The following is a 25,086-nucleotide window of genomic DNA, read 5'->3' on the forward strand; positions in this document are numbered from 1 at the left end:
TTTAGTCTGAAATGAGGTGGGCTTTCTCAGATGTTATCTCTGTTCTGTTTTAAAACATCTGTGTATGCAGAGGAAAATATTTTTCCCCTCCCCAGCAGCCATGAAAAAGATACCAGTAAATTGGTAACACACAAACTACAACAATCCCAACATACAGCAGAATAAGTATCTAGGGTACAGGGTCCCAGCTGCAGCCAATGGAGCTCTTTGTGCATGTCGCCAGAGAGCTGGCTGATCACATAATGCTGGTTCCTCCTCATTACCATCTATTAAATTTCAGTAATACAGCTAAGAATGAAATTCTTTCCAGGTATCATTTTTCCATGTAAACAATTGCTACAGGGATGTTATGTGATTGCGAATGGGAGGAGGAGGTGGTCAATGCTATTGGGAATGGGAAAGGGGTTGTAGTCTATGAGACAATCTCTCTTTTAATATGTGCACCTCATGATGAAAATGTTTGAGAACCGCCTGATCCAACAGTCTATTTCCAATATTAAAATCAAATAGAAGCCGTCATCTAGTTTCCATTTTAAGGAGTGAGCATTCGTTAACAGAAAAGTTGCAAGGCCATGCAAATAGAATCACTGGGAAGAAAATTTATGTATCAGCTTTATGGTGGCACAGAAATGTGAAATTTGTTAAATTCTCCATGCAGTCAAGAAATCAGGAATACTTCATTAGAAGTATTTTCCCAGCTACTGGTTAGAGTACCTGGTTATTTGAGCAAGGACACAGCAGCATAAGTAAAGTACCACAGCTTATTGTAAAACGAAAAGTCAACGTGATACTTCAAGCTGGATCAAGTACTTTGGCACAGGAACCAAGCTAGTTGTTTCCGGTAAGTATGTTTATTCTTGACTGATTCTATTTACCAAAAGAAAAACAAAGGACAGAAAAATTGTACCGAATAATTGAATATAAAAAAAGGAATTTGCACATAAGCAGTGTATTGCTCTTGAACTGAATGTGGAACTGCCAAGGACACGAATGGATTGAATGAGGGGAGTTTTGGTCCTAATGAGTAAAGTGAGTACAAGTGTAAAAGTCTGGAATATTTACTGACTGGCTGTTAAGAATCAGGAAAGAGGGAAATTGAGAGCTTTACATTTAAAATATTGGGCCAAATTCATCTCTTGTGCAACTCCATTGAAAGAGTCCAAATGCCAGCAAGTGTAAAATTCACAGCACAGGTTTCAATTTAGCAAGTGTGAGTTTGTTATTGTTAGTGCTATATCAGTGTACGTTGAGTAATGAAGTAAAAATGCATGAGGTGCTACAGTCTTCAGGTTCTGAGTATGTGTTTTTTACTGAAAGTATCTTTTCTCTTTTGTGTATAATGTTCTTTATCGGATTAAAGCTACAGAAACAGTCCAATCAATAATATAAGTGCTAGTTAATGTTGAGTATATAAGAGTATTTACAATACATTGTCTAGTAAATGTCATTTTCTAAACTATACATTAAGAGCAGGTTAAAATGTAAAGTGAAGCACAGAGGTTCTGATTTGACAAAGGGCAGAGAGGGAGAGCCAGAAAAAAGGCAAATCTCCCTGAGTCCCACTCTCGTGCTTTAACCACAAGACCATCCTTCCTATCTAGGCACATTGGAAATCAGAGGACTAAATCCTGCTCATCCACTAAAATTAATGGAACTGCTGGAACTGGAGTAATTCACTCCACTCAATTTGCCATGCACTGATGTATTTGAAGGAGCAAAAAACATTTTTGGTAGCAAAAAGGCACAGGAATTCACAAAGTGCATAAACATGGTTTAGTACTCACACCATTAAGTGGCCGATAGCAAGTCTTGTTCAGATTGTGGACTTTGTATTTAAAATATGAACTTCAGAATTTTAGTCTGATGAAATTCATAACTTGATAATTCATTAGTTTTTGTAGAGGATTTCAATGATGTGAGTATGGAGTAGTAAAGTACTTTGGCTCGGGCACCAAACTAGTGGTTTCAAGTAAGTTTCTCAAAATGTTTTCAAAGCATACATTTACTCTGGGCATTTACTATACTTGTTATCCAGGACAAAATCAAGCTAATCATAAATATATAAGGTAAAATCCTGATTCCACTGAAGTAAAAGGCAAAATTCAACTGATTTCAATGGGGTCAAGTTTTCACCCATCCTAGTCTCTCTAATTCAGAAAAAAACAGTTACACTTGTGCAATCAATGAGAATGATGTAAATTGTTTGGAGATCTTGTTTAGCAGTGTAACACTGAGACGATTACGCAAAATATTCAGAAGTGGAACCACTTATTGTTAGCAATAAATGTAAAATGTAGAACTTATGTTTTTTTATACAATACCGTATATTTAGCAGCCCATCATATGAGTTGTTGAGCTTCTTCAATGCTCATTAATTTAAATAAAAATTGCGGATGATCAGCACTTAGAGGATCTGGCCCTTAGGTAGCATTAAAGGGTAAATTTATAGTAACAATAATGCTAATGTGTTTTCTTTTCTTAAAAAGGCTCCACTTCAGGAAAGCACTTAAGCATGAGTCCATTCCTATTCAGCAAGGTATTTAAGCATGTGCTTAACTTTAAGGCCAAAACAAGGCCAAAATGCAGTAAATCTTCTTGTTTCCATACAGTAATGAGAAAGAAAGGTTTGCTTATTTTTACATAAACATTAGGTATATATAATAGATGTAATCCTTTTAAAAAAACTATGATAATTGATCCAATAATATGACTCTCAAATTTATTTTTAAAGATGATTTCAAATTATTAAAATGGTTTAGCCATGTTTGGATTTAAGGGGATTGAGAGAATTCTGTGTCTTTAATTAAGCTTATTCTTCCCTCTAGATACAGCTAATGGTCCTTGCTGGGTGCTTAGTCCCTGAGACAAATATTTCTGAAGAGCAAATGTTTTCTGTTGGGGAATATTTCTGATTACACCAAATGGCAGAAGTTAGCCAAAATAATTCTCATAAATATACCCAATTTAAGAGCTATATTCTACCCTCAATCTATTGTTATCATTTGGAGCACTATCATGGAATGATGGCAGCATGCAGGCTTAATTTTATAACCTCAGCCTGTGGACCCTAATTTAAAACGTAATTTGTTCCTTTCCACAAGTTATTAGAAACATCTTATGTAAACCATATTGAATCAGATTAATTTCAGGGACAGATTTTCAATGACACGTAGGTGCCCAGGAATGATAGATAGAAGTCTAAGTGTCTTTTACCCCTCTGAAAATTTCCCCCACCATTTTCACATTATTTTACATGCATTCTCCCTTTTTACTATTTTATTGCAAAGCCAGAAAGCAATTTAAATAGCAAATCAGATTTTTTTTAAAGCAACAACTACTGGTTCATCAATATAATGATACTAGATCTGTACAGTATTTTGTAAAGGATTTGCTCACTGTGATACTTCTAGGGGCTATAGCTTCAAAGTATTTGGCTCTGGTACCAAGCTCATTGTAACAGGTAAGTTATGTGGTAATTACAGTAATGCAAAGATAAAGACACCTATTGTGATCATTGAAAATCTTTTTATCACAGGTAAGGTCAACAATTGTAAGCTTGATCTTGTGAAGTACTTAGCACTTACTGTGAGGTGCTGAAAACTGACAATTCCTGTAGACTTGGGTGGCAGTTAAGGGCTGTCAGCCCCTCATAGAATCTGACCCTGAAAACACCAACTTTTCAGTCCCAGAGCAAACCTGTAATTTTTACTGTTAGATGTAAAGTAGATTTTTTTCAAGTTAATGAATATTTCTAAAGATCAGCTGTTTAATGACATTTTTCAGAGGACGTGCCACCATAAGCAGGCTGGTCCTTGGTCCAGAGACAAAAATTTATGTTAGCTTTGATATTACTCAAATTCTTTCACTAAAATTCATAAACATGCATAAAACTAAACTGTGAAATAAGTAACGTTATGCTTCTCAATTAAAACAAAAGGCGCAATCGCTGAAGTAGTCAGCAACTTCATAGCTGAATTCCTGTTGCTATATCAGTGTAAGTGAAAGAATTTGGCCCTAGAGATTGTCGTCTTGTGTGAAGTACCTTGGCATTGCCGCAAACTGACACTTGCAAGTGTTCTTAACAGTGTTTAACAATATATACTTGGGGTCTGAGACTTCTTTGCCTTGCTCTTGGAAGCCATTTACGCTCACGAAAAGTCAATGGGAAATGCTACCATTTTGATTAAGTTGCATGTTACACCTAGTTTGCATTGGTATAACTGACTGCAGAAACACAGGACAAAGGAAAATCAGGTCCTTACCCTTCAGAATCATTCTCTGCACATTTATATAAATCAACAAGAACGGTCAGTCTATTTTAAACCTTAATTCAAAATCAAATTTACCTCAGTACCCCTATAGCTCTCAACTAAAGGAAAATTTTTGTAATACTACCGACTAAAATGAATACGCTATCATAATTAATTCTAAGCATATCAGATCAGAGTCAGCATGTTGCTTTAAGTGAATATTCTATAGACAAAACTCCCATAGATTTACCAGTTGTTTTGACTGTGTAAGGAATGGAGAAGCAAGTCTGTAATATGTGCAGATTGTTGATTACAGCATGAAGACCTAAGATTGCTCACTTGATTTATTAGTGTATTAAAACTGTAGAATACAATGAAATATTTTAGCAACAAAATATCTTCTCAAAGAGAAATATCAAATATTGTCTAAGTAAATTCCTCCTAAGAAAAAAATAACCCTAAAATCATGGAGAAATTCAGACCCTGGCACAATTCTAAGTAAAATCGAAAGAAATTGTGGCGGTTTGTGCCAGGGCTGAATTTGACTCCAGAATTATGAGAGTCGCAGCTTTTCGGTTCTAAGAACATGAGGTGAAATCCTGATTCCAGAGAACTCAATGGCAATGACTTTTGGGCCAGAATTTTACCCATGTTGTATAAGCGTATTTCTTAGCAGGGACAACATTATTCACAAGTATATTGAACAAGCAGAAATTGCTTGTAAAGTCATATATAGTTAGCAGTTTTGATTTTGCTCTCACACTAATCATTCCTCTTTTGAAACTGAGTTCCCTCCATTCATTTAAAATGGAGTTACTCCAGATTTACACCAGTGTAAGTGAGAGCAGGATCATGACCTACCAGAATTCTTGCTTAGTGGAATAGATGAGTAAAAAGATTTGAAAACAGAACCAAGCTTACTGCTTTCAACGAGCATGACATAGGAATAATGGTGCTTCTCATATTGTATCCATTAAAGTGCATCTAGTCATCATTAAGAAGTTTACATTAAAATGTTATAACTAGATTCTTCTGAACACAATATTCTAGAAAAAAACTGGCAGGCTCTGTGCAGAAACCAAAGATTGAATTGAATGTGGAGACTGAACTATCCCCTCTCGTCTCTAAAGGTTGTCCTTTCAGGACAAAATTGACGTGGCTTGGTGGCATGGTGTGAAGAAGCTTCCTCTGTCCCTGCCTGTTGTATCTATCCTGTGTAGAAAGGGATTTAGTCTACAATGCTATCTATATGGCAACTTTCAGAAGCACTTGGTTATTTTATTTTAAAATAAGAAAAATAATTCACCAACATTTTACATTACGTTTCATAGCAGAAATGAATGCAAAAATATTTGGCATGCTCATTAAAAGATAGACCCAAAGATCATATTTCACATTATATGATGGAAGTTACTTGTTTTTTTATAAAACAATGTGCATTAAGAACAGAGTGATCAGTGTAGATCATTAATTATAAAGTAAAAGGAGCTACTATTACTGATAATTATATTGATGATAAGATTCTCAAGTAGTCTAGGATTGGTTTAAATTGGTTTGCTGCATTTTGAAACAGTTCTAGCTATTGATTTTTGACATTACCGACTAAATATAACAAACTAAAGAAAAAATATATAAGTATCTGATCCAAACCCATTGGCCCTAAAAGACCAAATCCAAATTTATGGCAGACAGTGATGTGCAGTTGTGAGCAAAAATCTTCAAAGGACAGGTGTCCACCTTAAAAAACTTCATCATGATAGACACTGCTGCTGGCACTTTTAGCAGAAATACCAAGAACTTAAGGGATATTAAGAATAATTTACCATCTCATCCTTTAAAGGTGACCTTTGCAAATAGATTTCAAATACACTGTTAGGACCTGGTGAGAAATCCAGCACTAAATAAAATAGATTCTCCAGCAATAGTCAAAAATCACTCATCACAACTTACAATAGCATTACTAAGCACTGGACCACTATTGTAGAATGCTGAAGTATTTTCAATTTTGCATATCTGCTTCTAGAGTACTGCAAACATCCAATGCAATCTATTGGAGTTTGGGGTGTCAGAGGAATACAGGATCAAACATTTGCCATTTTGTAAGGAAAAGCCATTTAAATCGGAAGTCTAGTATATTAAAAAAACAACAAGGAGTCTGGTGGCACCTTAAAGACTAACAGATTTATTTGGGCATAAGCTTTCGTGGGTAAAAATCTGATGCATCTGAAGAAGTGAGGTTTTTACCCACGAAAGCTTATGCCCAAATAAATCTGTTAGTCTTTAAGGTGCCACCAGACTCCTTGTTGTTTTTGTAGATACAGACTAACACGGCTACCCCCTGATACTTAGTATATTAAAGTTATTCTATCAACTTCTGTTCACAATTGCACATCAAATAATATGAAGCTATATTGGGCTATATTGAAGCTATATGGGCCAGACCCTCAATAGAGCTCCTTTGATTTCCAGCAGCTGAAGATCTGGCCCATGAGTTTTTGCAAAGCACACGAACACAGTGAGAACAATGATATCAAAGTCTTTGGCTCTGGCACAAAACTCGTTGTTTCAAGTAAGTTCTATAGTAACATAGAGAAAAAGTTACTTGTGATAATATAAATTTAGCAACTGCAGAGCACAATTTATTCAAAAAGGATAACTGACAATGGAAACGTGATATGCAATCTACAGTAAAAGAATCAATGTCTTTACTATCTAAATGTGAGGTTAATGTACAGAATTCAAAGTAAAACGAATTAGTGATCACATTGACTATTAATTATTGAAATAGAATTTTTTTTGCTCACCCCGAGTCAAAGCTGGGTTGTTCTCTTGTGTAGGGGTCAATACCCCAGACCAGGAGAACATCCATAGTTCCATCCTGTGTGGGGGGCATGCCAAAGAGGCAATACTAGGGTACCCTGTGCACCAAAGAACAGTGGGGATTGGGGGTAGGTGAGTGGTGAGGGCATGGAATGGCCAGTGGGTCTGTGACTAGGGAGATCAACTGGTTAAAACTCCTACTTAGTGGGTGAGCAACTGTATTGACATCATTAAAGCTCCCAGACCATGATGCTCTAGCTAGGTTGGGGGAAAGATTTCATCTTCCCGTCCATCATGTAGCTCTCCTTTACTCTCTTTAGTGCGGTAACTAGGATTTAGCCTCTCGTATGGCAAGTATGTATTAATCAGGAGATGGAAGATGTTAGGGGTGAAATCCTGGCCCCATTGATGTCAATGAGAGTTTTGACATTGGTTTGGATGGAGCCTGGATTTCATCCTACTTTTTTCTCTCTTGTTAAGGGCATAGGAGCAGGTGAAAGGTCTGGGAGAAAGGATGTGCACTGGAACCAAGAGAGACAATATTTGTGAATATTGTATATGTGATTAGTATGGTAATTTTCTATTGCACAAAATCAATTCAAATTCATACTAAAACATAAATGCCTTCACATAAGAGTGGAGGGGTGCAGGAATAAAAGGGCCTGATCCAGCATCAAAATTACCCATATTTTTAATAAGTATAGGACTGATCCTGTAACATGCAGGACCAAGTACTGATTTTGCCCCAGATCCCTAAGTGGCCCCCTTTGTCGAGAATTTGGCCTAACATATTTTGTAGCCTTGTCTATATCAGCGAGACTCTATGCAACACATGCTATAGAAAGTCGAACTAGAATTTGGCCCTTGTTGCATAATGTTCCATAGGGCAAGCTACATTTAGGTAGCTAAAATATGCATCTCAAAGTATCTCTCTCCTTTGTCATTGAGACTTCAATAATAATATAACCAATCCCCAAGCCTGCTGGCCTTTTACGATTCCTTTTAATTATACTGCACAGGAAAGCAAAATTGTATTAGACAGTTTTACTATTGAAAAAATTCAGGAAACCAGTCAAAATAGTGTTTGGTGGGTGGAAAGATGTCATGAAACACCTTGAGAAAAGGGGATAGGTCACACTGTACTTTAAAATGAGTATTTTTCTAATTATATGTTTATTTATACTGGTATTTTAAAAATGCACCCATTCGACCACTCTGACAGTAAAGGGACAAAAACACGGAGCATCGGGCAAACTTTAATTGAAATATCCTTTTCCATCAATCCACTAGGTAAGAGAAAATAGTACAAGTCCAGCATTAGGTCTGAAATGTCAAACAGATCTTCTCTATCAGTGAAATGAATTATTTTCTTTTAAACAGAATTTAAAAGCTACCAAATTAATATTAATATACAGTATTTGAAAAGACCAATGTAAGGTCACCCTGAAAAATACATTGAAATTTCCACCATTTCTTTGGCTGAATTAACTGGCTCTCAGTTGTGCCTATTTAGCTATGCTTGTTCAGAACTGATCCCTCTGAATAGAAATGGCTTGGGCAGATTTTGTAGTAAGTTGCAACACTGTGGGAGCTGCGAAAATCTTTGGAACTGGCACAAAACTTGTCGTAACTAGTAAGTTTTCAGACAAATTATTTTAAATGTTTCATAATGGCAAAATCTATCAAATTAAGCTCAATAATTTATCTCAATGCAAGAAATGTACCCTGACTAAAATTTTATTACGAGTGTAATAATTTATTAACAACACTAATGTCAATTAAATCATAAGTCACTGGCCAGCAACAGAGAAATGTCATAACAATCTTTTTCTCTTTTGGGTGTAAATAACACTAGGTGCTGAGCTCCCCCAATGTCCGTTGGTTTCAATGGGAAATGAGATGCATTCTGAACTTCATAGGCTCATTCAGCACTTTGCTGAACCAAGCATGTAATGCAAAATTAAAATTACAAGCATACCATTTACTTATTTTTAAATAAAGTCTGACGGCATAATGGACTTTGTTCTCAAATAATACATCAGCATTATTTACATATGAGAGTTTATCTATAAGTGGCATGCAGATTGCAACACACACAAAAATAATTAGCAGTCAGTCAATTACAATTTAACTGTGCAATCCTCACTTTAGAAAACCTCCTATTGAAACTAATAAGAATTTCTTCTGAGCAAGGAGTGAAACCAAAGGGCCCAGAGTCAATTGCCGTCTTAAAGAGAAGTGACACTTAAAATAATAAAAATATATCAAGTATATTCTCTTACAACACGCCTTCCTTGTTAAAAGTTCCATTTAAATAAATTAGACAAGCGAGGTGTTTTGAAAGGTTAAGTTGGACCAAAACAACAAGTAGCTCCACACTGGTAACTATAATTGACTTGTAAATTAAGGGTCTGATCTTAAAGTGTCTTATGCAAAGCCCACTGAAGCCAAAGGAGAAAAATCCCATTGGCCTCAAGGGATTTTAGAGCAGACCTAAAGTGAGGCCAGAAATTTAAAACTGACTTTGCTCATGCATCTGCACATCCACTTATGCAAACACACATGCTGCTTATATATGTACAAAATTCAGATTTTATATTGGATAGACACCCATCTAACCATGTGCAAATACAAAAAACTATATGTATTTGCAAAAGTGTCGACATGTAAATGTAACTCCAATTTCTAAAAACATCTAATGAGAAATGCCAGAAATAATCATTAGTTTTTGCAAGGCACAACATCACTGGGCAGGAAGCTATGTAAAGGTTTTTTGAATACATACAAGACTCGAGTGAGTAAATCGTTTGGTAAACCTACTGTTGAAGCCCAATCCTGTATTCCCGGGTGGTTTTGGTGCATATGGAATGTAAGATTGAGCTCCAAATGTCGAACAAATTAGTGCCGGAGCATGAGGATCGAAATCGAAAAGAACAGAAAAATCAATTCCCTACATTGGTGATAATTTCCAAAATGAGAGAAAGTTCTTTAATGAAGGAATTTTTCTTGGTTAGGCAGTCTTAGGTCTCAGCTGTCTTCATTTGCTTCTACATTTAAGATATTTTAAATACTTTTTGACACAACCCAAGTTCCAGGGTTATAGTTTGGTTCAGTTCCAAATAGTTTAGAAAATGTATCGTTTACTGTCAGCCATATGAAACAAGCAGACAGACGGTGATTTTAGTATGGAAGTCTTTTTTGGTCTAGTTCAGTATTTATTATTTCATTCACTTATACAAACTCAAGGATCAAATAATATTTTTATCCTTTCTAGTTCAGACTTTTAATAAAAATATATTTGGTTGTGTTTTATCCAATTCATAGCAGGCAGCAATTTTAAAATATTTTATGAAGTGACAAAACATTGGGGTTTTTTTGCAATTTTTTTTTGATCAGCTCTATTCCTAGAGTGACAACATTAATAAGAATTATTTAATAGGAAGAATTATTTAAAAATAATTCAGGAGATACAGCAGAAATTCACTAATTGACACTTCGCTAACCTGCTTCAGGATTTGGACAAAACATTCCCTCTATTCCTCAGGAAAGATTTGATAGCTGAGTTCTGTTGAGCTCCATTATTAGTAATGCTTCATAATCAAGATTTTTCAGAAGTGATTGACTATAGTTAGGCTCCTAAATACTTAATTGGGTATTTAAGTGGCTTGATTTTCAGAAGTGCTGACTGTTATGCATATCACTGCATTACATTTGTCAAATAAATGAACAAAGTCATTTCAGGGTGTATCATCCTTGCTAATTTTTTAATTAATATTTGTCATTGAGTGATACATGTTAATGTATTTACTGTAATTTCTCAAAATGGCGTTCAGCAACAGTTCCCCCTGAAGTGATATTAACTGGTTCATCAATAGAACATAGGTCATTCCTTATATCATTTTAAGGTGAATCATTGAAGAAAAATATTGTCAGCAATGGTTAAATTTCTCATTGTGGACAAGGCTTAAAGATTGCTTTTCTAACTCTCTTTTTAAAGGTGCTAACCAAGGTTCATAAATAGTATATGCAGTTAGTTCAGGGCAAATTTATCTCCTGATAAAATATACTGGTGATTTTTAAAGAGAAGCCTTATTAAAAGGTATCTGGAACATTTATTTCCCTTCCCTTTGGGTTCAGCTACACTGCATTAAAAATCCCATGGCACCTAGTCTCAGACCCTGCGTCCATAGGCTTGGGCTTGTGGGGCTCGGGCTGCGGAGCTAAAAACTGCAGTGTAGGCATTCAGGCTCGGGCTGGAGCCTGGGCTCTGAAACCCACCGCCTCGCTGGGTTTCAGAGCCCGCACTCCAGCTCACGCCCAAATGTCTACACTGCAATTTCAGTCACAGCCCTGCAAGCCTGTGTCGGGAGACCTGGACCAGCTGGGGTCTTTTATTGCAGTGTAGACATACCCTTCCTCACATTATCATAGAGTTTTTTTAATATGCAAGTTTTGGTTAACTAAAGGGGAGATTTTCAAATGCTCACTGGTAAGGTAAGTGAATGGAGAGTGGTTTGGATGTTAAGGTTGCCTTCACTTTGATTTCCTTGATATTTATTGATTACACTATAAATATTGATTATTTACATTAGTGAAGTACTTTTGTATAGGATAGCATCAGAGTTTAAACTGATTATTCTCAAGACTGTGTAACCGAGAAATTCAAGATAAATAATTTTGGAAAATTTGAGCTAAATCCATTTGGCTGGTTTTGAAGCAAAACACCATATCTTAGCTCTCTTAAAAAAGTTAAAATATTGTCTCCACACTCCATTTCTGACTATTCTAGAGGATCCTGGAATGGATTTGAAATGAACCAGAATGTAAACCTGTACTTAGGATCAATTAAAAAGTACAAGGCTCTGCCTCCTACACCCCCGCAACTCTGGGGCACACCGACCCTGGGTGAGGTGGAGGGTCCAGGGCTCCCCATAGCAGCCTGGGCTCCCTGGTGGCTCTTATGACTGCCCAGCTCCTGGTTAAAGTACAGGATTGGGCCTCAGAAGATCTGGAGTCAATGCCTGGCTCTCTTTTACACACTCCCTGCATAACCAAGTCACCTGTCCTCTCTGGGTTTCAATTTCTCCTGCTGTGAATAATACCTGCCTCACATAGACATTGAAGCTTAATGCATTAAAGTACATTGACATTCTTGGATGGAAAGTGCAACACCAGTGCAACTACCATGTTATATAATGTATGACTATGACTTGGTATATTTGTTTGGTAGAGGAGCTACAATGCATTTATTTTGTGAAATCTGCCACTGTTGCACTAACATCAGTTCAGTCCCACCAAGGACACCAAGTGCAGCAGTGCTAGTGATGGTGTTTTTATGATGGTGTCACTTAATCCTGCTCAGAGCAGGTCTAGAAGAAATAGTGGTAACAAGCCAATGAATGCTATTGCCCTCACTACACCAGTTCTCCCAGTACTCACCAGTGAAGATTCACCAGCACTATTGCAATGCTGGGAGATATTCCCAATAAACTCTTGGGTAGTAAGCAAGCCCTTTGACACAACCACCTGTACATTTTGGAGGAACCTCTCTCTGTATGTTCCTTTTGAATTTTTTGTACCCACTGTCAGTTATTTCCCAGAATTACTCTGCAGGTGAGTGAGGTGGGGGTGACTGTCCGTGTCTGTGAGAGAGATCAAATCCTCTGGTAAATTCCCTAACAACTGCTAGATTATCATCCACACCTTTTGTCTGAAATGAGGTGGGCTTTCTCAGATGTTATCTCTGTTCTGTTTTAAAACATCTGTGTATGCAGAGGAAAATGTTTTTTCCCCTCCCCAGTAGCCATATAAAAAGATACCAGTAAATTGGTAACCCACAAACAAAAACAATCCCAACATACAGCAAAATACATATCTAGGGTACAGACTCCCAGCTGCAGCTGGCTGATCACATAATGCTGGTTCCTCTTCATTGCCATCTATTAAATTTCAGTAATACAGCTAAGAATGAAATTCTCTGCAGGTATCATTTTTCCATGTAAGCAACTGCTACAGGGATGTGATGTGATTGCGGATGGGAGAAGGAGGAGGTGGTCAATGCTATTGGGAATGGAAGAGGGGTTGTAGTCCATGAGACAATCTCTCTTTTCATATATGGACAACACATATCTGAAAATGTTTGAGAACCACCTGATCCAACAGTCTATTTACAACATTAAAATCAAATAGAAGCCATCATCTAGTTTCCATTTTAAGGAGTGAGGATTCGTTAACAGAAAACCTGCAAGGACATGCAAATAGAGTCACTGGGAAGAGAATTTATGTATCAGCTTTATGCTGGCACACAATTGTGAAATTTGTTAAATTCTCCAAGCAGTCAAGAAACTAGGATTACTTCATTAGAAGTATTTTCCCAGCTACTGATAGGAGTGCCTGGTTATTTGAGCAAGGACACAGCAGCATAAGTAAAGTACCACAGCTTATTGTAAAATGAAAAGTCAACGTGATACTTCAAGCTGGATCAAGTACTTTGGCACAGGAACCAAACTAGTTGTTTCTGGTAAGTATGTTTATTCTTGATTGATTCTATTTACCAAAAGAAAAACAAAGGACAGAAAAATTGTACCGAATAATTGAATATAAAAAAAGGAATTTGCACATAAGCCATGTATTGCTCTCGATCTGAATGTGGAACTGCCAAGGACACCAATGGATTGAATGAGGGGAGTTTTGGTCCTAATGAGTAAAGTGAGTACAAGTGTAGAAGTCTGGAATATTTACTGAATAGCTGTTAAGAATCAGGAAGGAGGGAAATGGAGAGTTTTACATTTAAAATATTGGGCCAAATTCATCTCTTGTGCAACTCCATTGAAAGAGTCCAAATGCCAGCAAGTGTAAAATTCACAGCACGGGTTTCAATTTAGCAAGTGTGAGTTTGTTATTGTCAGTGATATATCAGTTTACGTTGATTAATGAAGGAAAATTGCCTGAGGTGCAACAATCTTCATGTTCTGAGTACGTGTTTTTAACTGAAAGTATCTTTTCCCTTTTGTGTATATTTCTGCACTTTTCGCAGAAATATCAAGAATTTAAGGGCTATTAATTAATTCACCATCTCATCCTTTAAAGGTGACCTTTGCAAACAGGTTTCAAATACGCTGTTAGGACCAGGTGAGAAATCCAGTATTAAATAAAATAGATTATCCTGAAATGGTCAAAAATCACCCATAACAATTTACAATGGCATTACTAAGCACTGGACCACTATTGTAGAATGCTGAAGTATTTTCAATATCGGTAGTTTCCAATGCTGTTAATTTGGCACGTTTCACAAATTCTAAATTCACTTTAAAAGAAAAATAGATTTAAAAGATTTAACTGGGATTTGGTCCTTGTTCCATAATGTTCCATAGGGCAAGCTACATTTCGGTTGCTAAAATATGCATCTCAAAGTATCTCTCTCCTTTGTCATTGAGACTTCAATAAGAATATAACCAATCCCCAAGCCTACTGGCCTTTTACGATTCCTTTTAATTATACTGCACAGGAAATCAAAATTGTATTAGACAGTTATACATTTGAAACAGTTCAGGAAACCATTCAAAATAGTGTTTGGTGGGTGGAAAGATGTCGTGAAACATCCTGAGAAAAGGGGATAGGTCACAGTATACTGTAGAATGAGTATTTTTTTCTAATTATATGTTTATTTCTATTTATATTTTTAATATGCAGCCATTCGACCACTCTGACAGTACAGGATAAAAAACACTGAAATTTAACTGTAATATCCATTTCCATCAATCCACTAGAGAAGAGAAAATAGTACAAGGGATAGTTCAGGGGTTTGAGCATTGGCCTGCTAAAGCCTGGGTTGTGAGGTCAATCCCTGAGGGGGCCACTTAGGGATCTGGGGCAAAATCAGTACTTGGTCCTGCTAGTGAAGGCAGGGGGCTGGACTCGATGACCCGTTGGGGTCCCTTCCAGCTCTATGAGATTGGTATAACATTAGGTCTCAACTGTCAAACAGATCTTCTCTGTCAGTGAAATGAATGATTCTTTCAAACAGAATTTAAAACCTACCAAATTAGTATATAGTATTTGAAAAGACCAATGTAAGCCTACACTGAAAAATACATTGACTTCTTTGGTTGAATTAACTGGCTCTCAGTTGTGCCTATTTAGCAATCTTTGTTCAGATCTGATCCCTCTGAATAGAAATGTCTTGGGCAGATCTTTTAGTAAGTTGCAACACTGTGGGAACTGTGAAAATCTTTGGAACTGGCACAAAACTTGTCGTAACTTGTAAGTTTTCAGACAAACTACTTTAAATGTTTCATAATGGCAAAAATCTATCAAATTAAGCTCAATAATTTATCTCAATGCAAGAAATGTATCCTGACTAAAATTTTATTACGGGTGTAATAATTTATTAGCAACACTAATGTTAATGAAATCATAAGTCACTGGCTAGCAACAGAGAAATGTCGTAACAATCTTTTTCTCTTTTGGGTGTAAATAATACCAGGTGCTGAGCACCCTCAATATCCAGTGGTTTCAGTGGGAAATGAGATGCATTCAGAACTTCACAGGCACATTCGGCACTTTGCTGGACTAAGCACATAATACAAAATTAAAATTACAAGCATACCATTTACTTATTTTTAAATAAATTCTGATGGCATAACGAACTTTGTTCTCAAATAGAACATCAGCATTATTTACGTATGATAGTTTAACTATAAGTGGCATGCAGATTGCAACACACAAAAATAGTTAGCAGTGAGTCAATTACAACATAACTCTGCAATCTTCCCTTTAGAAAACCTCCCATTGAAACTAATAGGAATTTCTTCTGAGGAAGGAGTGAAACCAAAGGGCCCAAAGTCAATTGTCATCTTAAAAAAGAGAAGTGCTACTTAAAATAATAAAAATATATCACGTATATTCTTTTACATCATGCCTTCCTTGTTAAAAGTTCAATTTAAATAAATTAGACAAGCGAGGTGTTTTGAAAAGTTAAGTTGGACCAAAACAACAAGTAGCTCCACATTGGAAATTATAATTGACTTGGAAATTAAGGGTCTGAGCTTCTTAAAGTGTCATATGCAAAGCCCATTGAAGCCAAATGAGAAAAATCCCATTGGCCTCAAGGGCTTTTAGAGCAGACCTAAAGTGAGACTAGGATTTTGCTTATGCAGCTGCACATTCACTTATGCAAACACACATGCTGCTCATATATGTACAAAATTCAGATTTTATATTGGATAGACACCCATCTAACCATGTGTAAATACAAAAAACTATATGTGTTTGCAAAAGTGTCAACATGTAAATGTGACTAATTTCTAAAAACATCTAATGAGAAATGCCAGAAATAATCATTAGTTTTTGCAAAGCACAACATCACTGGGCAGGAAGCTATGTAAAGGTGTTTTGAATACATACAAGACTTGAGTGAATAAATCATTTGGTAAACCTACTGTTCAAGCCCAATCCTGTATTCCTGGGTGGTTTTCAGAAAACTCTAGAATAGCCGGACAGCAGAAAAATAAGCTGAAATCATTTTAGAAAAGGAACCTTCACAAGCTTTGACATCAGTGGGACTACTCACAATGCATAAAAGTAAGCACATGTGTAAGACTTTGTGGGAACAGGGCCTTAGTATTTATTAATCTATCTGTGTCTCAGTTGACTAAAGACAATGGGTGACATTATCAAAGGAGCCTGAATTTCAAAGGGATTTGGGCACCTAAATCACTTCTTGCTGGCTTTAAAAATTCCAACCAATATATTTTGTGGGGTAAAGGCCAACTATTTTGTTAAATGGCCTCTAATTTTTCACCTCAAATTAAGTGTTGGAACAAATAGAGAATGCACATGATACATGGTGCCCATTTGGGAACCTTCGAAACTACTGAAATATCGACAACCTTCCGTTTCTTCTTTGTGATGCACATTTATAACATGAGAACGTTGCCTCGTTCTGTAGAGAATATTTCTTTGGCAGTTAGATGGGTTGGGAACCTTATTTTCTTGGTTGTATCCCACAGTGACAAACAGGAGACAGAAATTAGCAGCAGTAAAAGTGTTTTGAACCTGCTCACTTAATGTGATAACTAGTACATTCAATATACTGTTTAAAAAAAATGTATTATTTAATGTCAGCCATATGAAATGAGCAGACAGATAGTGATTTTAATGGGGAAGTCTTCTTTGGTCTAGTTCAGTATTTATTATTTCATGCACTTACACAAACTCAGGGATCAAATAATATTTTTATCCTTTCTAGTTCAGACTTTTAATAAAAATATTTTGGTTGTGTTTTATCCAATTTATAACAGGCAACAATTTTTAAAAATTTTATGAAGTGACAAAAATTTGGGTTTTTTTGCAATTTTTTTTTATCAGCTCTATTCCTAGAGTGACAAAAGTAATACAGAGGCAGAATTATTTAAAAATAATTCAGGAGACACAGCAGACGTTAACTAATTGGCACTTCGCTAATCCACTCCAGGATTTGGACACAAGCAGCAACATTCCCTCTATTCCTCAGCAAAGATTTGATAGCTGAGTTCTGTTCAGGACTTGCTCCAGGCACCAGCTCAGCAAGCAGGTGCTTGGGGGGCCAAGGGGAAGGGTCGGCACGTCGGGCTCTTCAGCGGCAATTCGGCGGCGGGTCCCTCAGTCCCTCTCGGAGGGAAGAACCTGCAGCGGAATTGCCGCCGAAGAAGAAAGTAGCGCCGTGGAGCTGCCACTGATCGCGATCGCGGCTTTTTTTTTTTCCCCGCCGCTTGGGGCGGCAAAAACCGTGGAGCCGGCCCTGGTTCTGTTGAGAGCTCCATTATTAGAAATGCTTCATAATCAAGATTTTCAGAAGTGATTGACTAAAGTTAGGCTCCTAAATACTTTTTGTGGCATTTAAGTGACTTGATTTTCAGAAGTGTTGAGCATTATGCATAACACTGCATTACATTTACCAAATACATGACCAACGCATTTTAGGATGCATCATCCTTGCTAATTTCTTAATTGATATTTGTCATTGAGGGATACAGGTTAATGTATTTACTGTAATTTCCCAAAATGGCGTTCAGCAACAGTTTCCCCAAAGTTGTATCAGCTGAATCTGCAATAGAACATATCTTGGATGTTTTTATATCATTTTAAGGTGATGTAGCAGAGTGACAACTCACCAGTGCAGCACCTCCTCCTGGCTGTCTCAGGAATTAGCTCTTTCCAGCCCAGAGCACCCTCTGCGGCCAGTGTCTCGCCTGCCGCTGGCCCCGTGTCCCTCCCAGACCCCGGTGCCCTTTGCCCAGGGGTTCTGCCCACCACAGTACCCCCTTGCTCTGGGCCTCCCCTCCCAGGGGAACCCCCAACCCTCTAAACCCACCTTGTCTCAGTGGCTACTGCCAGTCATCATCTAGCCCCCGTTCCCTGGGGCTGACTGCTGTCTGTAAACCACTCATTGGCAAGGGGGTTAGGATCTGCTACCTTTGCCTATCTCTAGGCTGCCCCTCTGCAGCCCCAGTGCCTATTTGGCCCTTTTAGCAAGGCCTGCAGCCTGCGGTTTTTGCTGGCTGGAGCTCCTCAACTCCCTCTGCCCTTCCCCAGCACTACTCCAACTCAGGTACCCTACTCAACTCCCAGGCAGCCAGGTCCTTCTCTCTCAAGAAGCTAGAGAGAGAGAGTGTGTGCTAGCTTTTGGCCCACTGCCCTCTTATAAGTGCCAGCTGGACCCTGATATGCTGGCCACAGCTGTGGCTGCTTTCCCCATCAGCCTACCTTTTCCAGCTGCAGCCCTCTCCAGGGCTGCTTTAACCCCTTCAGAGCCGGAACAGGGTGACCACCCCACTACAGGTGAATAACTGATAAAAAAAATTCAAAATGGTTCAGTTTTTTAGTGTGGAAAAGGCTTAACGATTACTTTTCTAACTCTCTTTTTAAAGGTGTTAACCAAGGTTCTTAAATAGTATATACAGTTAGTTGAGGGCACGTTTATCTCCTGATAAAATAGTCTAGTGATATTTAAAGAGAAGTCATATTAAAAGGTTTGTGGAATCTTTAATACCCTTCCCTTCAGGTACATCTAAACTGTAATAAAAATCCTGTGGCACCAAGTCTCAGAGCCTGGCTCAATTGACTTGGGCTCATGGTCTCGGGCTTTGGTGCTAAAACCTGCAGTGTAGACATTCAGGCTCTGACTGGAGCCTGGGCTCTTAGACCACCTCCGTTGTTGGGTTTCAGAGCTTGCGCTCCAGCTCAAGCCTAAACATCTACACTGCAAGTTTTAGCTGCACAACCCCAGCCCAGCAAGTCAGAGTCAGGAGATTTGGGCCAGTCGTGGTCATGCCGCAGGGCTTTTATTGCAGTGCAGATGTACCCTTCCTCTCACTATCATGGTGTCTTTTATACACAAATTTTGGGTAAATAAAGGGGAGATTTTCAAAGTCACAAATGTTTTGAAATGAACCAGAACATAAAGCTGTACTTAGCATTCATTCAAAAAGTGTTTAATATGTTTGGAGTCCGGAAGCTAAGTTAGTGGGCACTCTCACAGATTCTTCTGTTCCACAAAAACCTGCATTCAGTTTAAGCATGTTAACTTCTGCAATTTCAACTCCCTAAAGCTGTAACTCATAAGTCGTCAATTTACTCCTATCTTCAGTATTTAATAGGCAGTAACAATATATTATAGACTTAAAGTAGTTAAAATACGTTTGGCAATGAGATATCGTTCTCATGCTGAACTCAGAGTTAAGATTGTGTGCTTGCGTGCAATTTGGAGGAATTGGATGCAAGGAATGAAATTGCCTCTCTCTTCACTTTCAAATCTGTGAATTCTTTCTTTATTGTTTCAAAAGCAAAACATGCTATGTATAATGTAATTCTGAATTTACTTAATTCCTAACAAATTCACTTCTCTCTCCAAAATGAATCCAGACACACCAGCAAAACTTGATTCCACCAAGGCTCAGTTCCTGCCTCCTTCTGCTGAACGAGATGGGAAAGTATCATACATGTGCCTCATTGAGGATTTTTACCCAAATGTTATTAAGGTGACTTGGGAAGATGAGGAGAAGAAGAATGCAGAGAACAATGCAGTGCACGAGGAAATTTGGCCCCCTGGTGACAATCAACAATCATACTCAATAAGCAGCTGGCTGACCATAGATAAAAATAGCAGCAAGAATTATAAGTGCACATATCAACATGAACTCAATGCAAATTCTGTCTCTATCAAATCTCCAGGTATATACTATATTATTAAAACTAGTTCTATATATATTTAGAGAGTTCACTGTTTCTTTACAATAAAATGTATTACTGTTCCTAAAAGGGTTTGCGCTCTCCAGGCCAATATTACTTTCCATCTCTCCATAAGTGGGCTATCACTGAAGTTTGCTTCTCCATCAAAAGCTCAGTTTTGGCTTCTCCCCCCAGTTTAAAATCTTTCTACGATGAAAGAAAATGTTGGCTGAACTCCTCAGCTAGTGTAAATCAGCATAACTCCACTGAAGTCAACGGAGCTCTGTAGATTTACACCCGCCAGAGACCTGGCCTACAGTGTTTGGTTTTGAACAAGTGCTATATACTGCAACAAAAGTAATAATACACACAGCATCTAGCTTATTAAAACAGACCAGAAGAATTACACAAAACAAAATCAAAAAGATAATGCAAGAGAAAAGAGATTCAGAGAAGTAATTTCTGTTTGGTTCTTATCTGAGATACAATAAATTAATAACAGCAGATACAAATTTATCTCTTTCAAATGCAATGGAAAAGAAGGGTTTATTAACTTTCCCCCTCTTGCACATCAAAAATACCTAAGAGATGGGCCTTAGACTGTCTCCTCATCAGGACTATTTTCTTCTGTCTCTTGTACAGCTATTAAATAACATTACCACTACCCGGAATGCCAACAATCTCAGGCTCCCTGAGGCTAGAGACAAAATTAGGCAGTCGGGTTTTTTCTGCCGAATATATGTACACATTGCAAAGGGGCAAATTCAACTGAGTAATTTGGTGGGACAAAATGCATCTGGCTCTAAATGACCAGAAACTTGCATACACAGAAGTGCCGACGTCCAGAACCTGCAATCAGATCTGCTAGTTCCGACACTGGTGCCCAAGCAAATGCCAAAGACTTCAAGTGAGGTCGTTACAGACACAGAGGTCTGCACTGCCTGAGCATATATTAACTTTCCATATTTGAGTCACTGTAGTTATAATACTTTTACCATCTTTCTCTTTGAACGTCTATCTGGAAAAGTATGACTTAATTTTCAACAAGAATCCCATTTGACAATTAAAGCCCTCTTTACGTGATATGCTTTTATCCTTTCAGACAAACCTATAGTGTCTCAAACCACAGGAAGTTGTATCAACAAACCTGAAAATGGCACCACACTTTCCACAGGTAATTGTTTCTCAATTCTCATTTTCTATACAATACAGTTAAGAATTAAGCACTATTTGATATGGTTAAGACAAAACTGAAAATATTTTCTCTTTCGAAAAGGTCCAAACACAACTACTGTAGATGTGGAACATTGCTGTAAGCATAGGCCCCAACTCTGTGGGGGCTCCAGGGCTGGAGTACCCATGGAAAAAAATAGTGGATGCTGAGTACCCACCAACCACCTGCCGATCAGCTGTTTGGTCCGTCCAGCCGATCAGCTGCTCGGCAGGAGGCATTGGGGGGAAGGGCCAGAGCAGGAGTGGGGAAAGAGGTGGAGCGAGGGCAGGACGAGCTCGGGGGATGGGGCAGAGCGTGGGTGGGAAGAGGTGGGGCGGGTGCAGGGCCACAGGGAAGGGGGCAGAGCAGAGATGAGAAGAGGCAGAGCAAGGGTGGGACCTTAGGGGAAGGAGTGGAGTGGGGTGGAGCACCCACCTGGAAAGAAGAAAGTCTGCACCTGTTGCTGTACGTTAACATCTGCTGTGGGTTACCAAAAGGGTCCAAAACCTAATGCCCATGGGCAGCTCAGATTAAACATTCTAGAAGTCCGCTGAAATACATGTTTTGGTGGTATTTGTTGTGCTTTATTAACATGCCACATGGGTCCATTGTTCTTTAACCTGCAAGTGCCACTGTTCCTTAATCTAACATTTAACATGTTAAATTATAAAAAGTATTCAAAGCCAAAATTTTCAAATGGTGCGTAAAGGTGCTGAAAGCTTGAAGACACAACAGATTTCAGTGTAATTTCAGTACTTCTGAAAATCAGACCATTTGATTGATCAGCTACTTGGACACAGATTCAGAATAAATTTAGGCACCCAGGCCTGAAAATTTGGGCCTAAAATCATGGCAACAGCCTATTATAAGAAGCACTAGCATTCTGCTTACTCCTTAGCAGACACCAGCGATACCAGCACTGAGAGTGCCTCTTTGTTTCTCTCAGTGCTGCTGGATGGGAAGGTATGAGCAGAATATTGAGCTGTTTAGACAGAGTCAGATATTGATTTATGCATAATCAGATTAGGTGGTATAATTACTGCAATCAAATACAGGGGCAGCTCTATGTATTTTGCCACCCCAAGCACGGCCGCCAATCGGCTTTTGGCGGCATGCCTGCGGGAGGTCCGCCGGTCCCGTGCCTTCAGCGTACCCGCCACCGAAACCGTGGGACCGGCGGACCTCCCGCAGGCATGCCGCCGAAGGAAGCCTGACTGCCGCCCTAACAGTGACCGGCAGGCCGCTCCCCACGGCTTGCCGCCCCAGGCACGCGCTTGCTGTGCTGGTGCCTGGAGCCAGGCCTGATCAAATACTATGTATACCTTACGCCATCACACACGGTTTTATATTTATTTTTCTTTGCAGCTAGAAGTTATGCAACATTAACCACTTGTTGTTGTTGTATTTTGTGTAGATATTACAGAGCGTTTCATGCACAGGACCGCCTATTTAATATACATTGTCCTACTCCTGAAAAGCACCATGTACTACGTCATCGTACTCTTCTTCATATACAGGATGCAAAGTCCAATCAAACATCGGGGGAAAAAACCTTAAACTTCTCCTTATACCTTCCAATGTCAGCATTTGTGTCTCAAATTTACTTTGCTTTGCTATAAGCCTGAATATATGAATATGTATATGAAACACCTGGCTCTAAGACACGCATTTCAATTTGATTTTGTTGGTTAATTTTCTAATTCGCACAGATGGTTTCTTCTGCTTAAGAGCGAACAGTTTTATATGTGACCATTTTTCCTATTTTATTATTTTAATTTTGTAACTGTGGAACTTCAAGGGCTGAGGCTATACTCCTTGATTTCAATGGGAATTTTGCATCACAAAGTAGTGCAGAATCAGTCTCTTAGGCTCTTGTCCTGCAAAAACACTTGTGCACACAAACAACTTTTTGGATGTGGATAGGCCAACTGCATTCAGTGAAGTCAATGGGAAAACTCGTCCCAGAAATATTTGCAGGGGTGGAGTCCTAATCTGTAACTTTAAATGATTTGTCATTTCATTTCCACTAATTACACTTATTTGCCTTATAAAATAAAAACAGGCTTCTGAAATATGACTCAATTTTTTTAATTGAAAGATTAATGGATTTTAAATAAAATTCAGCATTGCAGAATTCTGTCCAGTTTATTTATTTAAAGGAAATCAATTCTAGGAACTGCAAGGGAGGGTTCTCTAGTGGTCAGAGACCCATTTATTTCATCCCCTGCACCCAACCATGTAACATATTTATATGGCTTTTACCACGGTAGTATTTGAATGCCTCACAATCACTAATGCATTTATTCACACAATACTGCTGTGAGATAAGGAAGTATTATTATGCCCATATTACAGATGGGGAACTGAGGTCTGTAGAGACTAAGTGACATGCCCAAAGCTACATGGAAAGCCTGTGGCAGAAGAGAGAATTAAACCCGGGTCTCCCAACTCCCAGACTAGCACTAAGCACTAGACCAGGCCTCCTCCCTTCAGCTCCAACTCTGTCTGTGTCCCCCTCTCTCATATCCACCCCTCCCCTTCAGCTCCTATCCTCCTGCACATCCATGCCTAAAGACACCGATATGCTTCCCCTGCCACTCCCTCTAGTCCTATCCACCACCCGTTACTGACAGTCCATTTCCTCCTCTGCTGTCCCACCTGTTCCCTACTCCCCACACTGCTTCCTGTATCTCACTGCTTCCCCCCACTTCTGGCAACCATCCCCCCTCCCACTTTGCTTCTTCTCACACTTTGGCTCCTGCACCTGTCTCTCTCCCTGTATTTCGCCCCCGCCCCATCTCTCCCCCACTCTTCACCCCTCTGCATTCTCAGTCAGGCTGCTTCCTATTCCTCCTCACCACCTGGGTGCTAGCAGCGGGGGTGAAGAGGCATTGATCACACAGAAGAGAGCGGGTCCTTGCTCTCACATCTGGTGCTAAAGTGGCCTGCAGCAGCAACAGTGTTGTCAGCCTCAAAACTTGAGCTTTTGGCAAACACATGTGAAAAGTAGCCCTCAAAATCACGGAGGTTGGTGACACTGCTCCTTCCACACTCCCCCTCCCCCGGCAGTAACACTGTTCCCCTCCTCCCCGCAGCGCTCTAGTGCATACGTCCCAACCTTTCAAGTGGCTAAAGTGGGCTACGGAGGGGCAGATGAGCCAAACCTAAGTGGTGCCATGACCCCATGTGCTAGGTCACAATGCCACTTGGTGGGAGGTCTGGGGCAAACAGAAGATTGTGGGTGTCAAAGGACAATCCCACAAAATCCAGGACTTTGGGTAATTTTGGTAATATAGTCACTTTCCCTCCCCGCAGTAACCCCCAAGGGGTGTACACACACAGGCTGCTGTTGGCCCTTGCTCCTCCCCATACCTGTGGCTGCAGCATCCCTTTCTCACACTGCTCTCTCCACTGCCTGCCTGGCTCTTTGTTTCCTGGTCCCCCCACCTCCCGCCTCCTCCTCTTCCTCACACGTATTGAAAGCAAATAAGCGTGATGGCTAAGGATACAGCTATGTCACGCTTGTCACCACTCTCACGGGCCAGGAACTTTGCTCGTTACATGTCCTCTGCTGCCACGCAGTATCAGAGAGTT

At 39.0% G+C, this 25,086-nt stretch overlaps 1 gene segment (V, D, J or C); it reads left to right on the forward strand.

Moving 5' to 3' along the window:
• LOC135873776 (immunoglobulin heavy constant gamma 3-like) overlaps positions 1-23,616 on the forward strand; it is a 41,799-nt gene extending 18,183 nt beyond the window's left edge. The window contains 3 exon segments of the C gene segment in view: positions 19,974-20,282; positions 21,382-21,453; positions 22,907-23,616. Of these exon segments, the coding sequence occupies positions 19,974-20,282; positions 21,382-21,453; positions 22,907-23,049 (524 nt within the window).
• Positions 23,617-25,086: the final 1,470 nt, after the last annotated feature.

Source organism: Emys orbicularis, chromosome 2 (assembly GCF_028017835.1).
Source record: "Emys orbicularis isolate rEmyOrb1 chromosome 2, rEmyOrb1.hap1, whole genome shotgun sequence".
Lineage (NCBI taxonomy): Eukaryota > Metazoa > Chordata > Testudines > Emydidae > Emys > Emys orbicularis.